We start from the raw sequence: 20027 nt of genomic DNA, 5'->3' as shown, positions 1-20027 counted from the left end.
AACACTTGAGGAAGTTTATGGTTATTGATCTTTTGCTCTGGTGCGAAGTTCTCATCACTCGGGCATTTGGAATGACATAAGAGGTGGTTAGGACCTACTTTCAGACTGTGTTTGCAATGGTTGTTGTGTGTATCTTTGGCATGATGTATGGTGCGTAGACGTTATCCGATCACAGAGGAAGGGTTAGGCGTCCAAAACTTGGTTTTATTCAACTTGGCTCTTTTGGAGAAGTGGCTTTGGTGCTATATGCATGAGAGAGAGGCCTTGTGGAGGGTGATAATGGATTCTAAATATGGATATTCGTGGGGTGGGTGGTGTTCAAATGAAGTTCTTGGGTTGTATAGGGTGGGGTTATGGAAAAATATCAGGAGGAGTTGAGAGGGACTTTTCTAGTCAAACTAGATTTGAGGCGGGTGACAACTTTTAGATTAAATTTTGGCATGACAGGTGGTGTGGGGATCAGGCCCTTAAGGAAGCTATTCTGGAATTGTTTAGTATTCCTTGTGTTAAGGATGCTTCTGTGGCTGATCATTTGGAGTGTTTTAGTGGAATGTTAGCTTTGTTAGAGTGGCACGCAATTGTGAGGTGGATGTATTACTTCATTCTTTAAATCTGGTTGGGGTAAGATTTGAGTAATTGGATCATCGTTCCATGTGACATTCGATTTTAGGTCAACTTTATCACTTAAATATAATTGGACAGTATTTGAACTTAGACTTGGGTCCCACTTAGACTTGGGTCCTAGTCAAAATATCAACTTTGGAGAATTTATATACTTAATTGTTAAATTTATATCTAGGATTTATGCTTATTAGTGGAAAGTAAAAGTAAAATAATCGATTTAGAATATGGATTTAGATATAAATCAAATCTGGAATTTGGATTTTTAGTCGAATTCAAAGCTCACCTTATTTCTGAGATTCAGACTTTAACTAGGAGTTTGTTATAGCTAAATGGAATCAACTGACTTTTTTTTGTTAACTACAACTCCAATATTGTTAAATGCGCACTTTAACCTGACACATTCAAAAGCCCTGCTATCACTCCATTGTTCACCACTGTGCCCCTTAGTAAACACGAATAGGTTTATATTTCCATGTCAACATCCACAATACAGGTCACTATGTTAATAGAGGCGAGTATTCGTGGATGCTTTTTTTAGTATAATCCAATACCATGTGATGTATCTAATAATCTGATTTTTCCTATCTTTCTATCTACAGCATCTGTAATATATCATTGTATTTGCTGTATAATGGTACACGTTAATTGTATTTTTTACATGTAGGTTGGAAAGTATTTGAAAAAATTATGGTCAGCAGCATTTCGAGCCATGGATGACGTAAAAGAGACAGTTCGTACTTCTGGTGACAAATTATGCCGTGCTGTAACTTCATTAACGATGAGGCTTTGTGATGTGTCCTTAACTGACATTTCGGATGCAAGCCAAGCAATGGATATTGTTCTACCTTTCTTGCTTGCTGAAGGCATATTAAGTAAAGTTGACAGTATCCGTAAGGCATCTATTGGAGTTGTTATGAAACTTGCCAAGGTTAGCATTGTTTTGCAGTATCATGATAACTTTTTTTTTTTCAATGAAAAATAACTGATGCTTTCTTTTAATATTGTGCTAGCTTTAAAATAGTGCCACGATATAGATATATACACTTGTGTATGCAGTATAATGACATTTATTTATGGGCTTTTTCAAACTTAGTTGCTGTCTCAACATGAGATGTTGCATTCTGATCTATTCACATTAAGATGTATACATATAAATACATTCCAATATAATTTGGTATATGTATTTGTGGACAATCAGACACTAAATGGTCTACCAGTCTCTGTATGCCACTGATATACATCCTTTGGTACTTGAAGAAAAGACAGGCTGATGTCTGCTAGTTTTTAGCTGACTCAGAAACTTTTCAATTTGAGGTTGATCATTTGTATCTTCTAAATGTGAGAAAACACCAGTATTCTTGTTATAATTTATTGCTTCCATTTTGATTGTAGCCACAGCCAGGGTGTGACATGCATCCCAGTATAACCGAAGCCTCACTGAACTCTCAAATTGTACAAGCCTTTTGACTTGGTTGTGGAGGGGGATTATTTATTTAAGAACAAGTATAAAATGATAACAATGTGGAATAATTATAGTGGTGGAAAGACTTTATTTTCAAGTGCACATAGTGTTAAAGACTTTATTTCAGCATCCTCGTTTCTTGACTATTCAACATTTATTAGATGGAGTGCTTTTGACCATCTCATTACTTATCCAACAATCTCTTATTACTCCCCTGATAGATCTCATTATGTTTCATTGTCAGCTTTTTTTGAAATGTCTTTCTTCACTCCTATATATCTATTACAAGATTTGTAGCTAGAATACCGAAACCAGGTGCCAAAAACCGAAAACTCTTCTTTTAAGTTCCAGAATACATGGCTTTACATACCCTCTGGCCAAAAGTTTTGTAAAACAATGGAACTGAGGGTCTGGTGGATAGTTGGCCATTCAATCTTGTAAACCAATCCAGACTGAAATTGGACAGATGGCTTGTCACCTGGAGATATAGGCATAGTATATGGCAAAATGGATGAGATAAGAATTGAAGAGATTGCTAGTTTGACGTGCTGTATTTATTGCCAGAGAAATGCTAGACTTCCTCCAAAATTTGGTTCCCAAATGATGTGTCACAATCCCATGAGATATAGATACATTTCTCAAAATAATAGATCACATGAGATTGTGACACATCATTTGGGAACCAAATTTTGGAGAAAATTTTTGGGATGTACAGCATTGCTCTTATTGTCATGTGAACCTTATCATTTCACCATGTTGTCATTAATGACAACCTTTTTATTCCCTTAAAGAATATCTAGGAACCTTTTTCTCCACTATTTATTCAATCAGTAATTTCATATGAAACAAACCCATTTTCTAGATTTTGCTTGTAGTGTTAAAAGCAATGTGTGAAACTTTGACTATTTTGAGAGCTCGGTGGTAGAGTTAAAAGCTTTTATGTTCACTCTCTTCTCTCAAATTATATTAAAATAACTTGCCAGACGCCAAGATGAATTGGAAACCTATACCTATTACTATTGTAATCCAAACTGAGCCTTATCCTGCCTAATCAGGTTCATTGACACAAACCTTACACCCAAGGAAAAAAAAACTAGTATTAGTAATACTAATAATAAAGATAGAAAAAGAAAACGAAAAAAGAGAAGCAAGGTTCTTGCTCCATTGTTCTATTTACAGTGGTGGATATATATGAAATGTGTAAAAGGGTATAAGATCTTGATGTTTTATTTAATTTCTGTGATGTGGTTCAATTGCTTTCATTAAGTGTTTGCATATGAAATTCGAAATTGATAAGCTTTGATGCTTTATCTAATTTTTCTCATTATGCCCATACTTGATTCCTAAGCAACTGGTTCTGGTAGCATAACTTTCAAACTTTCACGTGGTTGATTAGTGTGATTTCTTTCATTTATTTGTAGTATGAAAGACATATGGTTTTTTTTTTTTTTTTTTTTTTTTTTTTTTTTTTTTTTTTTTTTTTTTTTAATAATGTTCTCTTTTATTTTGTGCCTTACTAACAGGGTGCAGGGATTGCAATCCGTCCACATTTATCTGATTTAGTTTGTTGCATGCTGGAAAGTTTATCTAGCCTTGAAGACCAAGGGCTTAATTATGTTGAGGTTTGGCATTATCCTATTATAGCATTTTTTTTTTTTGATAAGTAATTGCAATTTATAAAAATAGCGCAGAGGGGCGCAACCCTTATACACGAGAAGTATACAAGAGAACCCCTAAAAGGGTCGAACAAAGAATAATTTTAAAAAGTCTACATAATTAAAAACCCTCAAACTATGATGGGACGCCATCCAAATATATAACGTATTGAGCAACCGCTTCCGAAGCTCCACCGTAGATGTCTCTATATCCCTATTATAGCATTTATATCAGCAATGCTGTCTAGTTTATTCGATTTTTCATTTTTCTTTTGCAGCTGCATGCAGCAAATGTTGGAATACAAACAGAAAAACTGGAAAATTTGAGAATTTCAATTGCAAAAGGCTCTCCTATGTGGGAGACTCTTGACCTATGCATAAAAGTTGTAGATACTGAGTCATTAGATCCATTGGTTCCTCGTCTTGCTCAATTGGTACGCGCTGGAATAGGCCTCAACACCAGGTATGTAGTTACACCAATTCATGCACTATATTTTAGGAAAAATTGGAAATGAGAGTGGATTTATTTGTATTTAATAAAAGTGTGCTGCCACTACTCTTTCTTAACTTTTATAGATTAAGATACTCTTAACGTGTGCTTAGATTGATGTTATATCTTAATCTGCAAGTTATGAGTAAGACAGTTTTCTTGCAAGTACTAAGGAAGTCGATAATGCACATACCCTAAACAGAAAAGGTTGACAGAATTGAAGAATTGATAAGAGTATAGAAGTTAGGTCAAGCCTGTCTGCGCACATGGGGTATACAACCTGGAAGACAGAATCAAGCAAGAAGAGACTGTCCATGAAATACCGAGAACTTGGGCTTCTATTGACATCTAAAGATGATGCCCACAAAATAACATGTATTTATTTAACCCAGCAGGTTCAAATTTTAGACTCTTTAGCTACCTGCAGTTGCACCCCTCTCCAGTTGAACCACAAAACACAAATAGAAAATTTCAAAGTTTTCTAATAAAACTTTTCTTACTTATCAAAAAAAAAGAAAAAAAGAAAAAAGAAGAAGAAGAAATCCCTTGCATAAAATTATAAAAGCAAAAAACCAAAAAAAAATGAAGGGGGTCTCCATGGAGGAGACCCAATGTGGGTCTCAAGGAGATGATGTGGCTCCCGGTAACAAATCCTCACTGGTCTCTTCTGTAAAAGGGCCTCAAACAACCCAGAAAATACCAATAATCATTCATAACGTCTTCCTGCAATACAGAAAATACATGCAACAAGCTGGATTTCCTTCCATCCTCCCGTATTAGACTAATAGTAACCAGATTTGCATTGAGTAGGCCGCTTGTTTACATGATAAATTACTCAACAAGGTAAGAGAAATAAGAAAAATAAAACAATGTAAAAGGATGGTGCAAAAAGATAATTTGTCCGAACTAAACCTAAATTGCAATTTTTTCTTTGACAATGTGCTTCATAAATTAGCAATGCTACATGAATTGTGATCCACATCAGTTTACACCATGGTGGGTCTGTGGAGACCCACATCCATGGGTCAATATGGGAGGAGACCCAGTCGAGTCGTGGGTTTTATTTTTTATTCTAAAGGACATGTGTCACAATATTGTTCGTGCTGACATGGCACGCTAAAGGATTCCATCTAATTTGCTAACAGAAAACGCGTCCAGTAACCTATTTGTGTTTTCTGCTTGCCCCAAGGGATTTTCAGTCACTTTTTTAACCCAATGGAGCTATTTGCAACTCAATAAAACCACAAGGACTGATTTTGCATTTTTCATACCGCCCTTTCAGCTACTTTCTGATAAGTAAATAAAACTTTATCAAGAATACAAGAGACAACCTCAAGTATACAGGCTGTTTACTAGAGATTCTATAAACAATTTCAATCTAAAGTTTAACAAATCTTGAAAATCCAAAAAAGAAAAGAAGGAAGACTACTGAAAGCATTTAAACCATTTGAAATCCTTAAAAATCAGAACCATTTAAGGAATATCTCAATATGGTAGATAGCATAAACATTCAAATAGTCGAATTAGATAAGTGTTTGATCTCATATAGTCACATAATCTAGAGTTTTATAAATATCTTTATGTGGATTTGGGACCAAAACATATATGCATCATCTTCTTTAAAATCTTACAGTTAAATATCTATGTTTAAATGAAATGAGGAGACACTAAGGAACAAATTGAACTTGGAACTAAACTTGCATTTGTACCCAATCAAGATTTTATATTTTTCTTCTCATTTTTGTTTTTTATTCTAAAAGACATGTGTCGCAATATGATTGGTGTTGGCATGGTACATTAACGGATCCCGTCCAATATGCTAACGGAAAACGCGTTCAGAGACCTATTTGTGTTTTATGCTTAGCCTAGGGAGTTTTCTAATCACATGGACTAATTTTGCATTTTCCCCCCCACCTTTTTTTTTTAATTTTTTTTTTTTTTTTTTTTTTTTTATGATTTTCTTGTGATTTAGTTGCTCCATCTGATAATCAGTGGCTCAATTTTCCTTTTTTCTTGTTCCATAACACATGCCCATTCCAAAAAGCAAACCATTACTTTTGCACAATAACCTTTATCATAAAATTACTTTCTTGCTCCATCCTTTTTGTTTACTTCATTTAAGACATATGCTAGAGGAATAGGAAGAGAATCTATGAAAGGGAAGAGCTGGTTTCTATATCAGCCCCAATCCCATTCATTCCGCATATATAGGAGGAGCGTACATTTACAATGGGACAGAATATTCTGGAAAGAGACAGCTGGTAGGGACGGCTGTATAGGGACACCTCACCAAGTGATTCCTCTAGAAGAGTAGCATTCTCTCTCTCTAACAACATATATCAAACTTAGTCGGTGATACTGCAGTCTGCAGTTTAACTAGAAAGAGCATAACAATACATACATCTTTATGATTTAAAAGAATGATAAACGGGAATTCTTAAACCATCTCACTGTGCCATGGGTACAGACATAATATTTTTCTGAAAAGTGTAATCGTTTTGGCATGTACATATGTGCTGGCTACAAATGAACCTATTTGTTTCTTATAGTTTACATATTCTTTTGCAGGGTTGGTGTTGCCAGCTTTATTACCTTACTAGTTCAAAATATTGGTGCTGATATCAGACCATATACAAGCATGCTATTAAGGCTGTTGTTTCCAGTTGTTAAGGAAGAGAAAAGTATTGCAGCGAAACGTGCCTTTGCCAGCGCTTGCGCCATTGTTCTTAAGCATGCAACACCCCTTCAGGCCGAAAATTTAATAGAAGAAACTGTTGCCTTGCATACTGGTGATAGGAATGATCAAATGTCATGTGCAATTTTATTAAAAAGCTATTCATCTATGGCCTCGGATGTTGTGAGTGGATATCATGCAGCGATTGTTCCAGTTATCTTTGTTTCAAGGTCTGAATTAGGCATTTTGTTCTTTTAGTTATTTTTGAGATATTAATATTGCTCTGACCAAAAAAAAAGAGGAGATTATTAGTGAAAATTTTTCAATTTGATATATTATTATCACCATTATATGCCTCAATTATTTAATAATCAGGTTGGCAGGGAATATAGTTGACATATAACATAAAATTTTAGAGATTTTTTTTCCTTGTTGGGGTGGGGGGGGAGGTGGTGCAATTGTTAGTTGTTTACAGACTTAAGAAGTTTTAGGCTGTATTCTACATTTAAATATCAAGGTAGTAGTATTTCCTACACTGGTAGATAATTACTTCAAAGTTGGTGCAAAGCCGCCAGCTGAGAAGGCGACAAAGCCTTGTGCTACGAAGAAGTCAGTGACGCAAGTGAATAAGGGCTTTTTTAGAAAGGGGTTTCTCAACCTACCCCCGATTCCTGTCCCTTCCGTAGAGCTTCAGGAGGTCAACAAGGGCGATCATAACGGTGAGATTGTGGTGTGGGAGGAGGAGGAAGATGACTACTGGGATGGTTTGCCCTTAGATTGGGCGATGGATGGGGATTTTAGGGAGGGGGCTTTGGCTGTTCGGGAAGCCATGGAAGAGGAGTTCCAGGTTTTTGCGCGCCAGAAGTATAAAGGAAAAAGGGAACTTCTAAATTTGCAGAGTTCCATCAACTATGGTGACGCGAACTATCCCTCTAGGCGTAGGAAAGCTGGTGGGAGGATTTGTCAGGGATCGGATATGGGTTCGGAGTTGGTTTCGGTTCCGGATCCCGATCTTGTCACCGAATCTTCTCATTTTCCTCTTCCGGTTTCTTCTTTGGCTTCCTCAGAGGCGGGTCGTGGGTCTGAGAATTCTGCTGTGGGTTCACAAGTTTCCATTGAGATGGGCTCGCCGGAAGGGAGGATTCTTCCTTCCTCCTCCCTGGAAGAACCCACCTCCAAGCCTTTATGTAAAGGGAGGAAGCCAAAGCTATCTCCTTTGGAGTTGTCTATGGCATGCTCTTCGTATTTCGGGGAAAAGGGGGATAGAACTATGGCTTTCCTCTCTGCCCTTGATGAGGAACATAGGCGATGGGATATGATTGAAGATTGTGAGCTTTAGGGGCTTAGGGTTGGGTTGTTTTGTGGGTTGTTCCTTATCGGGTCGGTTGTGAGGCTGTTGCTTCTTGTATACTCCGTGTGTACTAGGGGCGCCTTACGCTGTCTTCTAATAAAATTGCAATTACTTATCAAAAAAAAAGATAATTACTTCAAAGTCTTGGATGACTGTATACTTTTGGACTCGTGCACTTAAATCACTAGAATTTATGAAATATGAAACAACATAAGTCATTTGAAAATAAGTCTCTGTGAACCAGTACTTTCCATTGAAGCCAGATATAACAGACACGACCTCCTCTAAAAGAGAAATTATGAGTCAGGTGCTACTTAAAATGACCATAAATTGATGAGCTGTTGGCTCCAGAAATGTTGAATGATTTGCATAGACTTCCTTAGTCTCCACTTCCACATACCATATTATGGCTATTCTATCCACTTTAGTTTGTGTCCTAGTGAATTTTGGGTACCCACCTTTATCATCTCTAGGTAACCTAAGGTAAGATGAGTTGGAGCTTCATAGTCCTTTAATTGAAAAATGATTCACTACTAAGATCTCCATTGAATAAGATATTGATATTTTTAAATACATTGGGTCTCCATTGATGCAATTTTACATTGCACAGTTTGGCTCAAAGTTCACTAAGAATCTTTGGGCAAATGTCATGAAGTTTATGGTTGCTAGCTAATACTACGAAGTATAATTTTAAAATTGTTGTACATATAATCAAACAACTGTGGTCATATTTCTACTTATCAAGAAATTGAGAGAAGGGGGATTAATGTTGATACTTTTTAAAGATTTCATAATTAACCAACAAAGTAAAAATGATTATGTAAGTGAAAAAATTATTTTCTCTGAAATCAACCAGTCAATGGTAATGCAGGTTTGAGGATGAAAAGTCTGTTTCTGGCCTATTTGAGGAGTTGTGGGAAGAAAATACAAGTGGTGAACGGGTCACCCTCCAGTTGTACTCGGGGGAAATTGTTTCTCTTATATGTGAGAGCATTACATTATCATCATGGACAAGTAAAAGAAAGGTTGGTGTTATCTTTTCCTCTTTGTTCTACTCCTTGCCTTTTATTTTAGCTTCTTATGAAAAGCAAAAATTGGTTGCCATTGGTCTTTTGGACCAAATGGCCACTCCATCCCCTATTACAAAGTGGTGAAGGGTCAGCTTACTTTCAATTGCATATGAGTGAGTTGTAAGCTATGGAAAGGAAAAAAAATGGTCACTTATTTTCGTTTTCAGAAGATCTTTGCTTATTTGTTTGTTTCCACTTGCAGTCAGCCCAATCGATTTGCAAACTAAGTGAAGTTTTGGGTGAATCCTTGTCGTCTTATCATGATATTTTGCTCCAATCTCTTATGAAGGAAATCCCTGGTCGTTTATGGGAGGTAGGAGGATCTGTTCTTGAGCTTTGAACAGGATAATACACAAATTCAAAGTTAATATAGGCCATATGTTTTACTGCATTTTCTTCTGAAATATGCATCGATCTTTTTTTCTTCTTTCTTTTCCTACATATGAAGTAATATCTCAGGAACATAATTCCATCATGAATTACTGTTTAATGGTAATCACGTCATTATAAGTTCTTAATTATATTGTCAGTGTAATATCTATTTTTATGTTAGCCTATTTTGCCAGGTATTGAGATCCAATTCTTTTTTATGTGACAGGGGAAGGATGCTCTCTTATATGCTTTAGGTGCTCTCTCTGCATCTTGCCATAAAGCAATCTCCGCCGGAGATCCCAATAGTCCCAATGCCATTTTGAGTTTGGTATCTTCTGCATGCTCCAAAAAGGTGAAGAAATACCGTGAAGCAGCTTTCTCCTGTCTTGAACAGGTTAGTATTTTATAATGGTTGCTGTAATATGTCCACAGAATGCTTCCCTTTTTTTCTGGAAAATTTAACAGTGAAACCTATTAGCATTTTCACTTCACGTAAGTTTTTTAACATTCTTCAATTGCACCTACACATGCTATTTCATACTGAAGCAAGTTTCAAGGAGTTCTGGTTCCTTGCCTATAGTACTTCGTGGTCCTGTGGTCCTTTGTAGAAACATGTACTGGTGCATAACATTTTTTTACTGAAATATTTCAAAATTGTCAACATATATTGGACATAAAATTGGATATATTCTTTTGCATAGTACCCCAGCTCTGTAAGTAATATCAGAATCCAAAATATTAAAAAAGAAATTGTACTGCAGGTCCCATATTAGTTGATATTCTGTGATGAACATCTAAATGGTGACAAAATTTATGTACTGAACCCTAATTAGTTGGATTCAATGCTTAGTTGAGTTGACTGAGTTGATAACCTTGAAATGTGCAACCTTTTAAAGGACCAATTCTGTTCATTATATTATCATATGATGATAGTTTCAGGATGTTTCTCTGTAATATTAAAGTAATAATATCTGTTTGTTAATGTAAAAAATTCATTAGTCATAATTAGAAAACTATGAATTGATTTGTATTGCTTCATACTCTCTCTCTCTCTCTCTCTCAAAGTGAGAAGAAATAATTTACTTTTTACATGATCAAATTGAATTCTTCGATCAGATGTTTGATTTTTGACAAATTCGAATTAGAATTGGTATTCCTCTAATTCATCATAATATTTTCTGTAACAGATTGGATTAGTACCAACCCCATGTTTTAAACTTGTAACGTTTAAATCTTTACAGTAGATATCAAAGCCATTGCTGGAATGTACATTAGCTTACAGGTCAGGTGTCACTATTATCTGTATGTTTTACTGATTTATCAGTGTCATTGTCCCATATTTATGTTCGAACTCTTGGCTTTTCTTTAGCTGTATCATAGGGTTTTGGGATATGCCCTTATGGTAATTGATGATGTAACTACTTTTTTGAGTTTGTGACCTAATTTTTAAGTTGAGATTCAACGCCCTTTTTTCTTTTCTCTCTTTTTTTTTTTTTTTTTTTTTTTTTTTTCATTTGACAAAGATAAATAAGTTTTCCTTCCTGTATTTGTTTCCAGGTTATTAAAGCTTTTGGTCTTCCTGAGTTCTTCAACATGGTTTTTCCTTTGTTATTCGATATGTGCAATTTGGCCTCTTTCAATAAGTCTGGGCAAGCACCTTTGGCAAGTGATACTGCGAAAACAGGTTGTTACTTCACTATTTTTTCATCAAAATACTAGAATTGTGTTCTGGTTCTAAGATTTATATTTTCACATTAAGTGAGCTGGGTATGGTAAAGTTAATTTGATTATTACATAAATTTAGAGAGCAAGAGAGAGAGAGAGGTCATGCAAGTTTACTGTATCTTCCCTTTTGAGCGAATTGCAGTGCACATGCTTAACCAGAGGGCATTGACTTCCTCTGATTGGTGGCTGTTCCTTAGGAGGTTTGAAGGATGTGACAATTGGTGGCTGTTCCTTGCAGTACCATGATCTTCTTGCAGTTTCCTTTTTGTCAGTGGGGAGATAAACAAGATTTTGTCACCTAGTAGTATTCTTTATATTGTTTTAGGTTGTAATTCCAGATTTTGTGATTTAACTTAAATTCATATCTTTCTTTTTCTTCTCGGTGCATTGAGTTGCAGCAGTCATCAAGATTCCCCTTTGTTTTTGGCTTAATGATGCATGTTATTGTTTTGGCTTACTGAATTAATTCTTTCTGGATTATGTAGTCTTGTTGGAACTACAGTGTTATGTATTAACCATGCATCTCTCAGATAAAATTGAAGAAGAGGAAATAGACGTCGACTGTTGAATAAGTTTTTTCTTCTTACAATATCAAATAGCCAGTGTGCATGTTTCTCATTGTTAATTCTTCTGCTGTCACTCGATAAATGGGTTTGAACACCATTATAAGATATTTCAGTGGGGTGGAACCTACCTTTATGGGGTCCGCAGGTTTATTACTGTCTTGGATTGCCTTCCTGGGATGGCGGACAGGGATGCCACTACTCCCCTCCTACCCTTTTTACTCGGCCAAAATCTGTTCTGCTCTGTGGCTATCATTCACTTGACAAAAAGTAGCCTTACCTGTTGTTTGTCTGCTTCACTGCTTCCATGCCTAGTCAAACTAATTTAGAATCTGCAACTTGAGTATATTGGCTGTATAAGCTGGTAGTCTGAGGATAAGCTTGCTTGTCTGCAGAATCGGATGAAACCAAAGATGTGTCTGTTCCACATGAGAAAATATTGGACTGTGTGACATCTTGCATCCATGTGGCACATATAAATGACATTCTTGAACAACAGAAGGATTTAATGCATGTCTTCATAACTTCCTTGTCGCCAAGCTCTCCATGGACAGGTATCCTCCTTGCCTTTTTTTCTCTTTCCTTTGGGTTAGTCACGAAAAGTGTAGTGCCTTCATTTATTAAACTATCATGGGCAGTCAAAACAACGGCATTTTCATCAATCAAAGAACTTTGCTCAAGACTCAACAAGGCTTTGGATGACTCCCAGGGAACTTCCATTCATGCCAACTTAACTTCTCTAGTTCAGGAGGTAATCAGAGTCCATTTTATTTATCATATATATCTCTGTGACTCATCTGAACACCAATTTATGTACTTGCCCTCAGTTGTTTCGCATGGTGTCACCTGAGATAGTTCAATGCATAAGCACAGTAAAGATTGCCCAGGTATGTCATCAATTTACTCATTTGGTTTGTCAATGCTCGTTGTCTTTTGTTCTAGTTATTGTTTATTTGGGGAAAACCTTGGAGCTGACTTATAGAATCTCAAGGGTGCACCTTATCTCTTGCATGGCTTTCACGTAAAACATCAGAAACATGAGGAAACCGATCCTGAAGATGCAGTCATCATGGTTTTTCAGGAAAATAAAATAAAAAATAAATAAAGCCAGCAGCTATTATTTTGATTTTTATTATTAGACTTGTATGTTTAAAAGCATTAGTATGTAGCTTTAAAGAAATGCATTCAGAATTCCTCTGATAACACGGCAATATCGTTATCTTTTTAAATCAAACTGAGTCTCTAACGTGTCTCTGTATTGGTCTGTTCTTGCACTACATACATATGCTATCTTTAGTTTTGATAATGAGGTTCATGGGAAATGCTTTTCATTTTACTATTTTAATTGTATTCCTCTATGTTTTTTTTTTTTTTTTTTCCCCTAAAATTGTCCCGATTCGAACAATGTTCATATAATGATCTCGTAACACTCAATTTCATAGATTCCAAAGTTTCTAAAAATCTATGATACACATACATTCATATAATAAAGCTTTATGGATATTGTCAGTATCTAAGTAGGAGTAATTTCTGGATTGGCATTCATTTTCCCCTTATTCAATTGGTACAATAATTGTCCCAGTTTTGACCTCCATTTTCAAAGGATTCGTGACCATTTCACTTTGCTTCCACTTTATAATTTATTTATGCATTTTCTGATTTCCATGTTCCCAAATTTAGGTTCACATCACTGCTTCAGAGTGCCTTCTGGAAATCACCAACCTTGTCAAAGGCCTTCCTTCGGTGCAATCGATAAGTGTAGGGTTTAAGGATGAACTTCTTCATCAGCTTGAGGTGGAGAAGAATGGGGAGGCAAAGTCATTGCTAAGAAAATGTACTGACATAATTGAAAACTTGAAATTAGAAAATGTCCCATGAACCTTGATCTTGTGTATAGGATGAACTTCAATTAATCTCTCACAGCTAATAATGAAATTTTCAATGGCATTCTATCTTATTTGAAGTGTTAATATCTCATGTAATTCATGCAATTTTTTTACCGTCTATTGTTTGTCCAAATACTTGGGTTTACTTAGGGTTAGGTTAATGGTGACATGGCATCACTTCTTTGTAACGTGGTACTATCTTCTTTGATTATATGGACCTTGTTGTGAGTTAACATTACCACATCAATAATACAAAAAATATGTAGAGTTTACTAGACCTCCACTTATTATGACCTTGAGACTTCATATTGCAATTTGATAAATTTTAGATTTTTGCGCTTTGGATATTTGTAATTTGAGACTTTTATTAGTGTTTATGTCTAAAAGACAACATAAATAAAATAAAATTACATTTATGCTCATATAAATAATTTTTTTAAAAACGTAAAAAAGAAAGAAAAAAAAATTGAGTGGCCAATGATTGGGTTGTGTGCCACAACCCCCAAGTAAAAGAAGCATCTATTAATATTTTCCTTTTGGTCTCACTGATTCTCATAGAAGACTTTCTTCATCTTTTAGATGGCAGTTTAAATGATTACAACTATTGATTACAAGTAAAATGTATCTCAAGTTTGATGAGGATATATATATATATATATATATATGTATCAAAAAAGAGATTTTAGCCATTGTATTATGCATTCATAAATTTCAAAATGATCTTTTAAATCAAGAATTTATTATCAGTGTTGAGTATGAAGAATTTTCAGCGGAAATTCCTCAAAATCTTAAGCGCTTAACTCCAGAGGAGAAAGGAAAGGCTAAGGTGAATGAGTGTGAAGAATTTCCAGCGGAAATTCTACAGAAAATTTCTCAAAAAGATGATATTAATATAGCTTCTAAGCAAATATTTACAAGATGGCAAGTCATTTTAAGCCCTTTAAATTATTTTGATTTTAAAATTGAATATATAAAGAGAGAATCAAATAGTGGCCCTGATTTCTTAACCCATTATCTTTTTTCAGGGAAAATGAATAAGCCAGATAAATCAAAAATTCAAAATCCTGGTAATTATGTTATTAAGCAATCATCTCAGAATAATCCTCCTTTCACTTCTCCAACAAATGTTGTCCCAACTCAGAATAAGTTTACTGTCTGGGTTCAGAGTTTGCGATAATATTCCGAATCGTAGGTGGTCGATCCGAACTGCTACCGTTGGTTTAGCGTGAGTCCGTTGGTCAGCCCGGTTGCCAGGAGAGCGTTTAGGGTGGTCCCGGCAGTGGTCCCGATAGAGTTCGCATTGATTATTGAAAACTTAGAATATTAAAACAAATGATGGATTCGTTCTTTAGGAGCTTTTCCTCTAGGTCTCATAGGCCTTCTTTATCTGATAGTAAACTCACCTAGGTGATAGTATAAAGAGAAAGACAGTATAATAATGAAGATAATGAGTATTATGAAGATAATGAAAGAAGATGATTAAAAGACTGATTTAAAGAAATAATTCAAAAACATAATATAAAGGAGAATCATATAGTGAAAAGAAAGACGAAGTAATAAACATACTTGATATTATTGATTCGAATAGGATGATACAAAGCCTTGATGCGAGGCAAGATAAGATACAAGGAAGGGAAGGAAATAGTACTGATAGTACTGATACAAAAGGATAGAAAGGCTAAAAGATAGAAAGGCTGATGGCTTCTTTCTGAAAGCTTGTAAACCTCTTAAAAAACTTCTGCCTGCTAAACATAACTTACAAGCCTTTTATAGGCGAAAGGAAAAGGAAAATTACAAACATAAACAGTAAAAAATATTCTACATATCTTTTGAACAGGAAGGTAGGTAATAATTCAATATTCCGTAGCAATAATTCTGGGTTGTTGACAGCAATAATTTGACCTTATTCTGGATAGCAGCAATAATTGACCTAATTCTGGATAGCAGCAATAATTCGATGTTTTGTAATAATTCAATGCTCCGCATGACTTCTGAACAGTAATGCAGCAATAATTTTCTGAGTCTTCTGAGCATCATTTGTCTTTTGCGTCGCCTTGATACAATGATTCAAAAGTCTTGATACCAAAAAGTCTTTATGTCATTATTGAGTAATACAGCTCATAATGCTTTTTCATCAATGATTCTGATTCATAAAGTCTTCATAATCCAAAAAGTCTTCATGTCATTATTGAGTAATACAGCTCATAATGCTTCTTCATCAATGATTCTGATTCATAAAGTCTTCATAATTCTAAATCTGCATAGTCTGCATAAGGATCTTGAGAATATCCTGCTAATACTGGTTCATCTTTATCTTCATCATCTGATAATTGAGATAAAGTTTCTAACAAATGTTTTCTGAATTCTTGCTTGGAACTGGAGGATGCTAATTTTGCCTGATTGATACTTTTCTTTAGGAGAAACTGATTCTGATCTGTAGATTGATTCTTAGATAATCCTATGATTTTTGTTATAATATCATCATAATCATACTTGTCCCACCACTTGACAGAGATGGTACGAACAATATATTTAATGTTATTATCAGGATACTGGGGATTGTAAATATTTTCATTGGGAGAGACAAAGTTGTAATCCCAGGACAAGATCCAGGGGATATTAAAATGAAGAAAGAAATATAATTCTGGAGGGAAGAGATTAATCGGAGAAGGTGAAGGAAAATTCTTTGAATATTCTAATAATTTGTTGCAAAGGGGAGAAGGTAGAATACTAGTTTCAGCTCCAAAAAGCTTCCACCATTCATCAAACCATAAAGGCAAATTTTTGATTAAATGAATTTTATCAAAGGTAAAAAACCAAGAATGTTGATAACGATTATTCTGAAAGAAAAATGTATTATACCAAGCTTTTTGATAATCAAAATAATTATAAGTTTGAGGAACAAAGGGTTGAGTAAATCTTTTTCCTTGCCAAGGGTTATGACTCCACTGAGCAGGAGAAAGAACATTTTTAATAGTGCATTTGGAGAAAGCAATTCTTTTATGTTCTGGATCATATTTGCATGGGGTATGGGACAGAAGGACTGATCCAGAGTCAACAAGTATGAATTCATAAAATTTTTTATTTTTATTTTGGTCTTCTGGCAGAAAATCCCATTCTGGTGGGAAGACTTTTGTGACTAATTCCCTAGCATTTTTCATATGTTGGTATTCAGGTTCAATAGGAAATAATTTTGGCTGGTATGATTTATACTTCTGCAAAATTTGTGAAGGTTGGGAAATTGGACTAGAATTCATGCTTTCTGAAGAATGTTCTTTTGACTGATTCTTTGAGGAGGAGGATGCAGCTTGAGCAAAGGTGGTTAATTTAGTAGGTAAGGGAGGAAAATTTCCTAGAACAGTAAACCTATTCTGAGAAGGGATATTATTCATAGAAGGAGAGGTAAAAGAAGGATTAGTCGAAGATTCCTTATTCATGGCATAATCTCCTGGATTTTGTATTTTTGATCTATCTGGCTTATTCATTTACCATCTCTGTCAAGTGGTGGGACAAGTATGATTATGATGATATTATAACAAAAATCATAGGATTATCTAAGAATCAATCTACAGATCAGAATCAGTTTCTCCTAAAGAAAAGTATCAATCAGGCAAAATTAGCATCCTCCAGTTCTAAGCAAGAATTCAGAAAACATTTGTTAGAAACTTTATCTCAATTATCAGATGATGAAGATAAAGATGAACCAGTATTAGCAGGATATTCTCAAGATCCTTATGCAGACTATGCAGATTTAGAATTATGAAGACTTTATGAATCAGAATCATTGATGAAGAAGCATTATGAGCTATATTACTCAATAATGACATGAACCCAGGTGATAGTATAAAGAGAAAGACAATATAATAATGAAGATAATGAGTATTATGAAGATAATGAAAGAAGATGAAAATAATATTGAAAATAATTTAATAGACTGATTTAAAGAAATAATTTGAAAACATAATACAAAGGAGAATCATATAGTGAAGACAAAGACGAAGTAATAAACATACTTGATATTATTGATTCGAAGAAGATGATACAAAGCCTTGATGCGAGGCAAGATTTAGGATAAGGAAAAGGGAAGGGAATAGTAGTGATAGTACTGATACAAAAGGATAGAAAGGCTGATGGCTTTTTTTTTTTTTTCTGAAAGCTTGTAAACCTCTCAAAAAACTTCTGCCTTCTAAACATAACTTACAAGCCTTTTATAGGCGAAAAGAAAAGGAAAATTACAAATATGAACAGTAGAAAATATTCGGCATATCTTCAAATATTCGGCATATCTTCTAAACAGTAAAAGTAATAATTCTGAACGGCAATAATTCAATGTTCCGCGTGCCTTGTGAATAGTAAAGCACCAATAATTCTTGGGTCTTCTGTACTGACTGATTTAAAGTAGCAATAATTCTTGAACTGTTTCCTGAGTAAAATTAATTATTTTGTCTTTTGTGGCGGCTGATACATGAACTGATCCCTAAGGAGTAATTGATTGTTTTGTCTTTTGTGGCGGCTGATACATGAATTCTGACAATGTTTCAAAAAGTCATAATAAAGTTGCATCTTTCTTCAAAAAGTCTTCTGATTCATAAATTCTTCATAATTCTAATATGGCTCATAAATGATTCTTCAAAAAGTCTTCTGATTCATAAAGTCTTCATAATGCTAAGTCTGTATAAGGGTCTTGAGCATATCCTGCTAATACTGGTTCATCTTCATTTTCATCTTCATCATCTGATAATTGAGATAGAGTTTCGAGCAAATGCTTTTTAAACTCATGCTTTGAACTGGAGGAGGCTAATTTGGCCTGATTAATGTTCTTCTTGACAAGAAACTGATTCGAGGCTAGGAATTGTTCCGTGCATAATTTATTAATTTTTGTAATAATATAATCATAAGTATATTTATCCCACCATTTGACTGCAGTAGTGCGGACAATGTATCTGATATTATTATTGGGAGACTGAGGATTATTATTTTCTGGAGAAAAGAAATTATAATCCCAAGACATTATCCAAGGAATGCTGAAGTGAAGGAAGAAATAAAGTTCTGGGGGAAAATTATTGAAAGGAGACGGAGAAGGATGAGTCTTTGAATAATCTAAAAATTTGTTGTGAAGAGGAGGTGGTAAAATCCCAGTTTCTGCTCCAAAGAGCTTCCACCAATATTCAAACCATAATGGTAATGATTGGACTGGATGAATTTTGTCAAAGATAAAAAACCAAGAATGTTGGTAACGATCATTCTGAAGATAGAAGGTATTATACCAAGCTTTTTGATAATCAAAATAATTATAAGTTTGGGGATGAAAAAGTTGTGAAAATTTTCTGCCTTGCCAAGGGTTATAATTCCACTGGGCTGGTGAAAGCACATTTTTTATAGTACATTTAGAAAAGGCAATTCTTTTAAGATCTGGGTCAAATTTACAAGGAGTATGAGATAAGATGACTGGTCCAGAATCTACTAGGATGAATTCATAAAATTTTTGAGATTTATTTTTCTCTTCTGGCATAAAATCCCATCCTGGCGGGAACACTTTTGTTACTAATTCTCTGGCATTCTTCATATGCTGATACTCAAATTCAATAGGGAATAATTTTGGCTGGACTGTTTTGTATTTATGCAATATTTGGGATGGTTGGGCAAAAGTGGGTATTATTGGTACGGGACAAGGAGAACTTATACTATCTGATTTTGAAGAGGAATGATCCTTTGAAGAAGATGATATTGTTTGATCAAAAGTGGCTAATTTAGAGGATAAAGAAGGAAAGTTTCCTAAGACAGTAAACTTATTCTGAGTTGGGACAACATTTGTTGGGGAAGTGAAAGGAGGATTATTCTGAGATGAAGGATTATTCTGAGATGATTGCTTAATAGCATAATTACCAGGATTTTGAATTTTTGATCTATCTGGCTTATTCATTTTCCCTGAAAAAGGATAATTGGTTAAGAAATCAGGGCCACTATTTGATTCTCTCTTTATATATTCAATTTTAAAATCAAAATAATTTAAAGGGCTTAAAATGACTTGCCATCTTGTAAATATTTGCTTAGAAGCTATATTATTATCATCTTTTTGAGGAATTTTCTGTAGAATTTCCGCTGGAAATTCTTCATACTCAACACAGATAATAAATTCTTGATTTAAAAGATCA

General features: G+C 34.7%; 1 protein-coding gene across 1 annotated transcript in view; it reads left to right on the top strand.

The window, feature by feature from the left end:
* LOC133876988 (uncharacterized) overlaps positions 1 to 13943 on the top strand; it is a 55526-nt gene extending 41583 nt beyond the window's left edge. Inside the window, exons 24-35 of the mRNA XM_062315220.1 lie at positions 1289 to 1552; positions 3610 to 3708; positions 4020 to 4204; positions 6800 to 7135; positions 9128 to 9281; positions 9529 to 9639; positions 9925 to 10092; positions 11256 to 11382; positions 12382 to 12540; positions 12625 to 12737; positions 12814 to 12873; positions 13667 to 13943. Coding sequence (XP_062171204.1) covers positions 1289 to 1552; positions 3610 to 3708; positions 4020 to 4204; positions 6800 to 7135; positions 9128 to 9281; positions 9529 to 9639; positions 9925 to 10092; positions 11256 to 11382; positions 12382 to 12540; positions 12625 to 12737; positions 12814 to 12873; positions 13667 to 13864 — 1974 coding nt within the window. The 3' untranslated portion in view covers positions 13865 to 13943. The remainder of the gene's footprint in view (positions 1 to 1288; positions 1553 to 3609; positions 3709 to 4019; positions 4205 to 6799; positions 7136 to 9127; positions 9282 to 9528; positions 9640 to 9924; positions 10093 to 11255; positions 11383 to 12381; positions 12541 to 12624; positions 12738 to 12813; positions 12874 to 13666) is intronic.
* Positions 13944 to 20027: the final 6084 nt, after the last annotated feature.

This window comes from Alnus glutinosa, chromosome 9 (genome assembly GCF_958979055.1).
Source record: "Alnus glutinosa chromosome 9, dhAlnGlut1.1, whole genome shotgun sequence".
Taxonomy (NCBI): domain Eukaryota; kingdom Viridiplantae; phylum Streptophyta; class Magnoliopsida; order Fagales; family Betulaceae; genus Alnus; species Alnus glutinosa.
The sequence above is the reverse complement of the archived record's forward strand: the minus strand, read 5'-3'. Positions and strand labels throughout refer to the sequence as shown.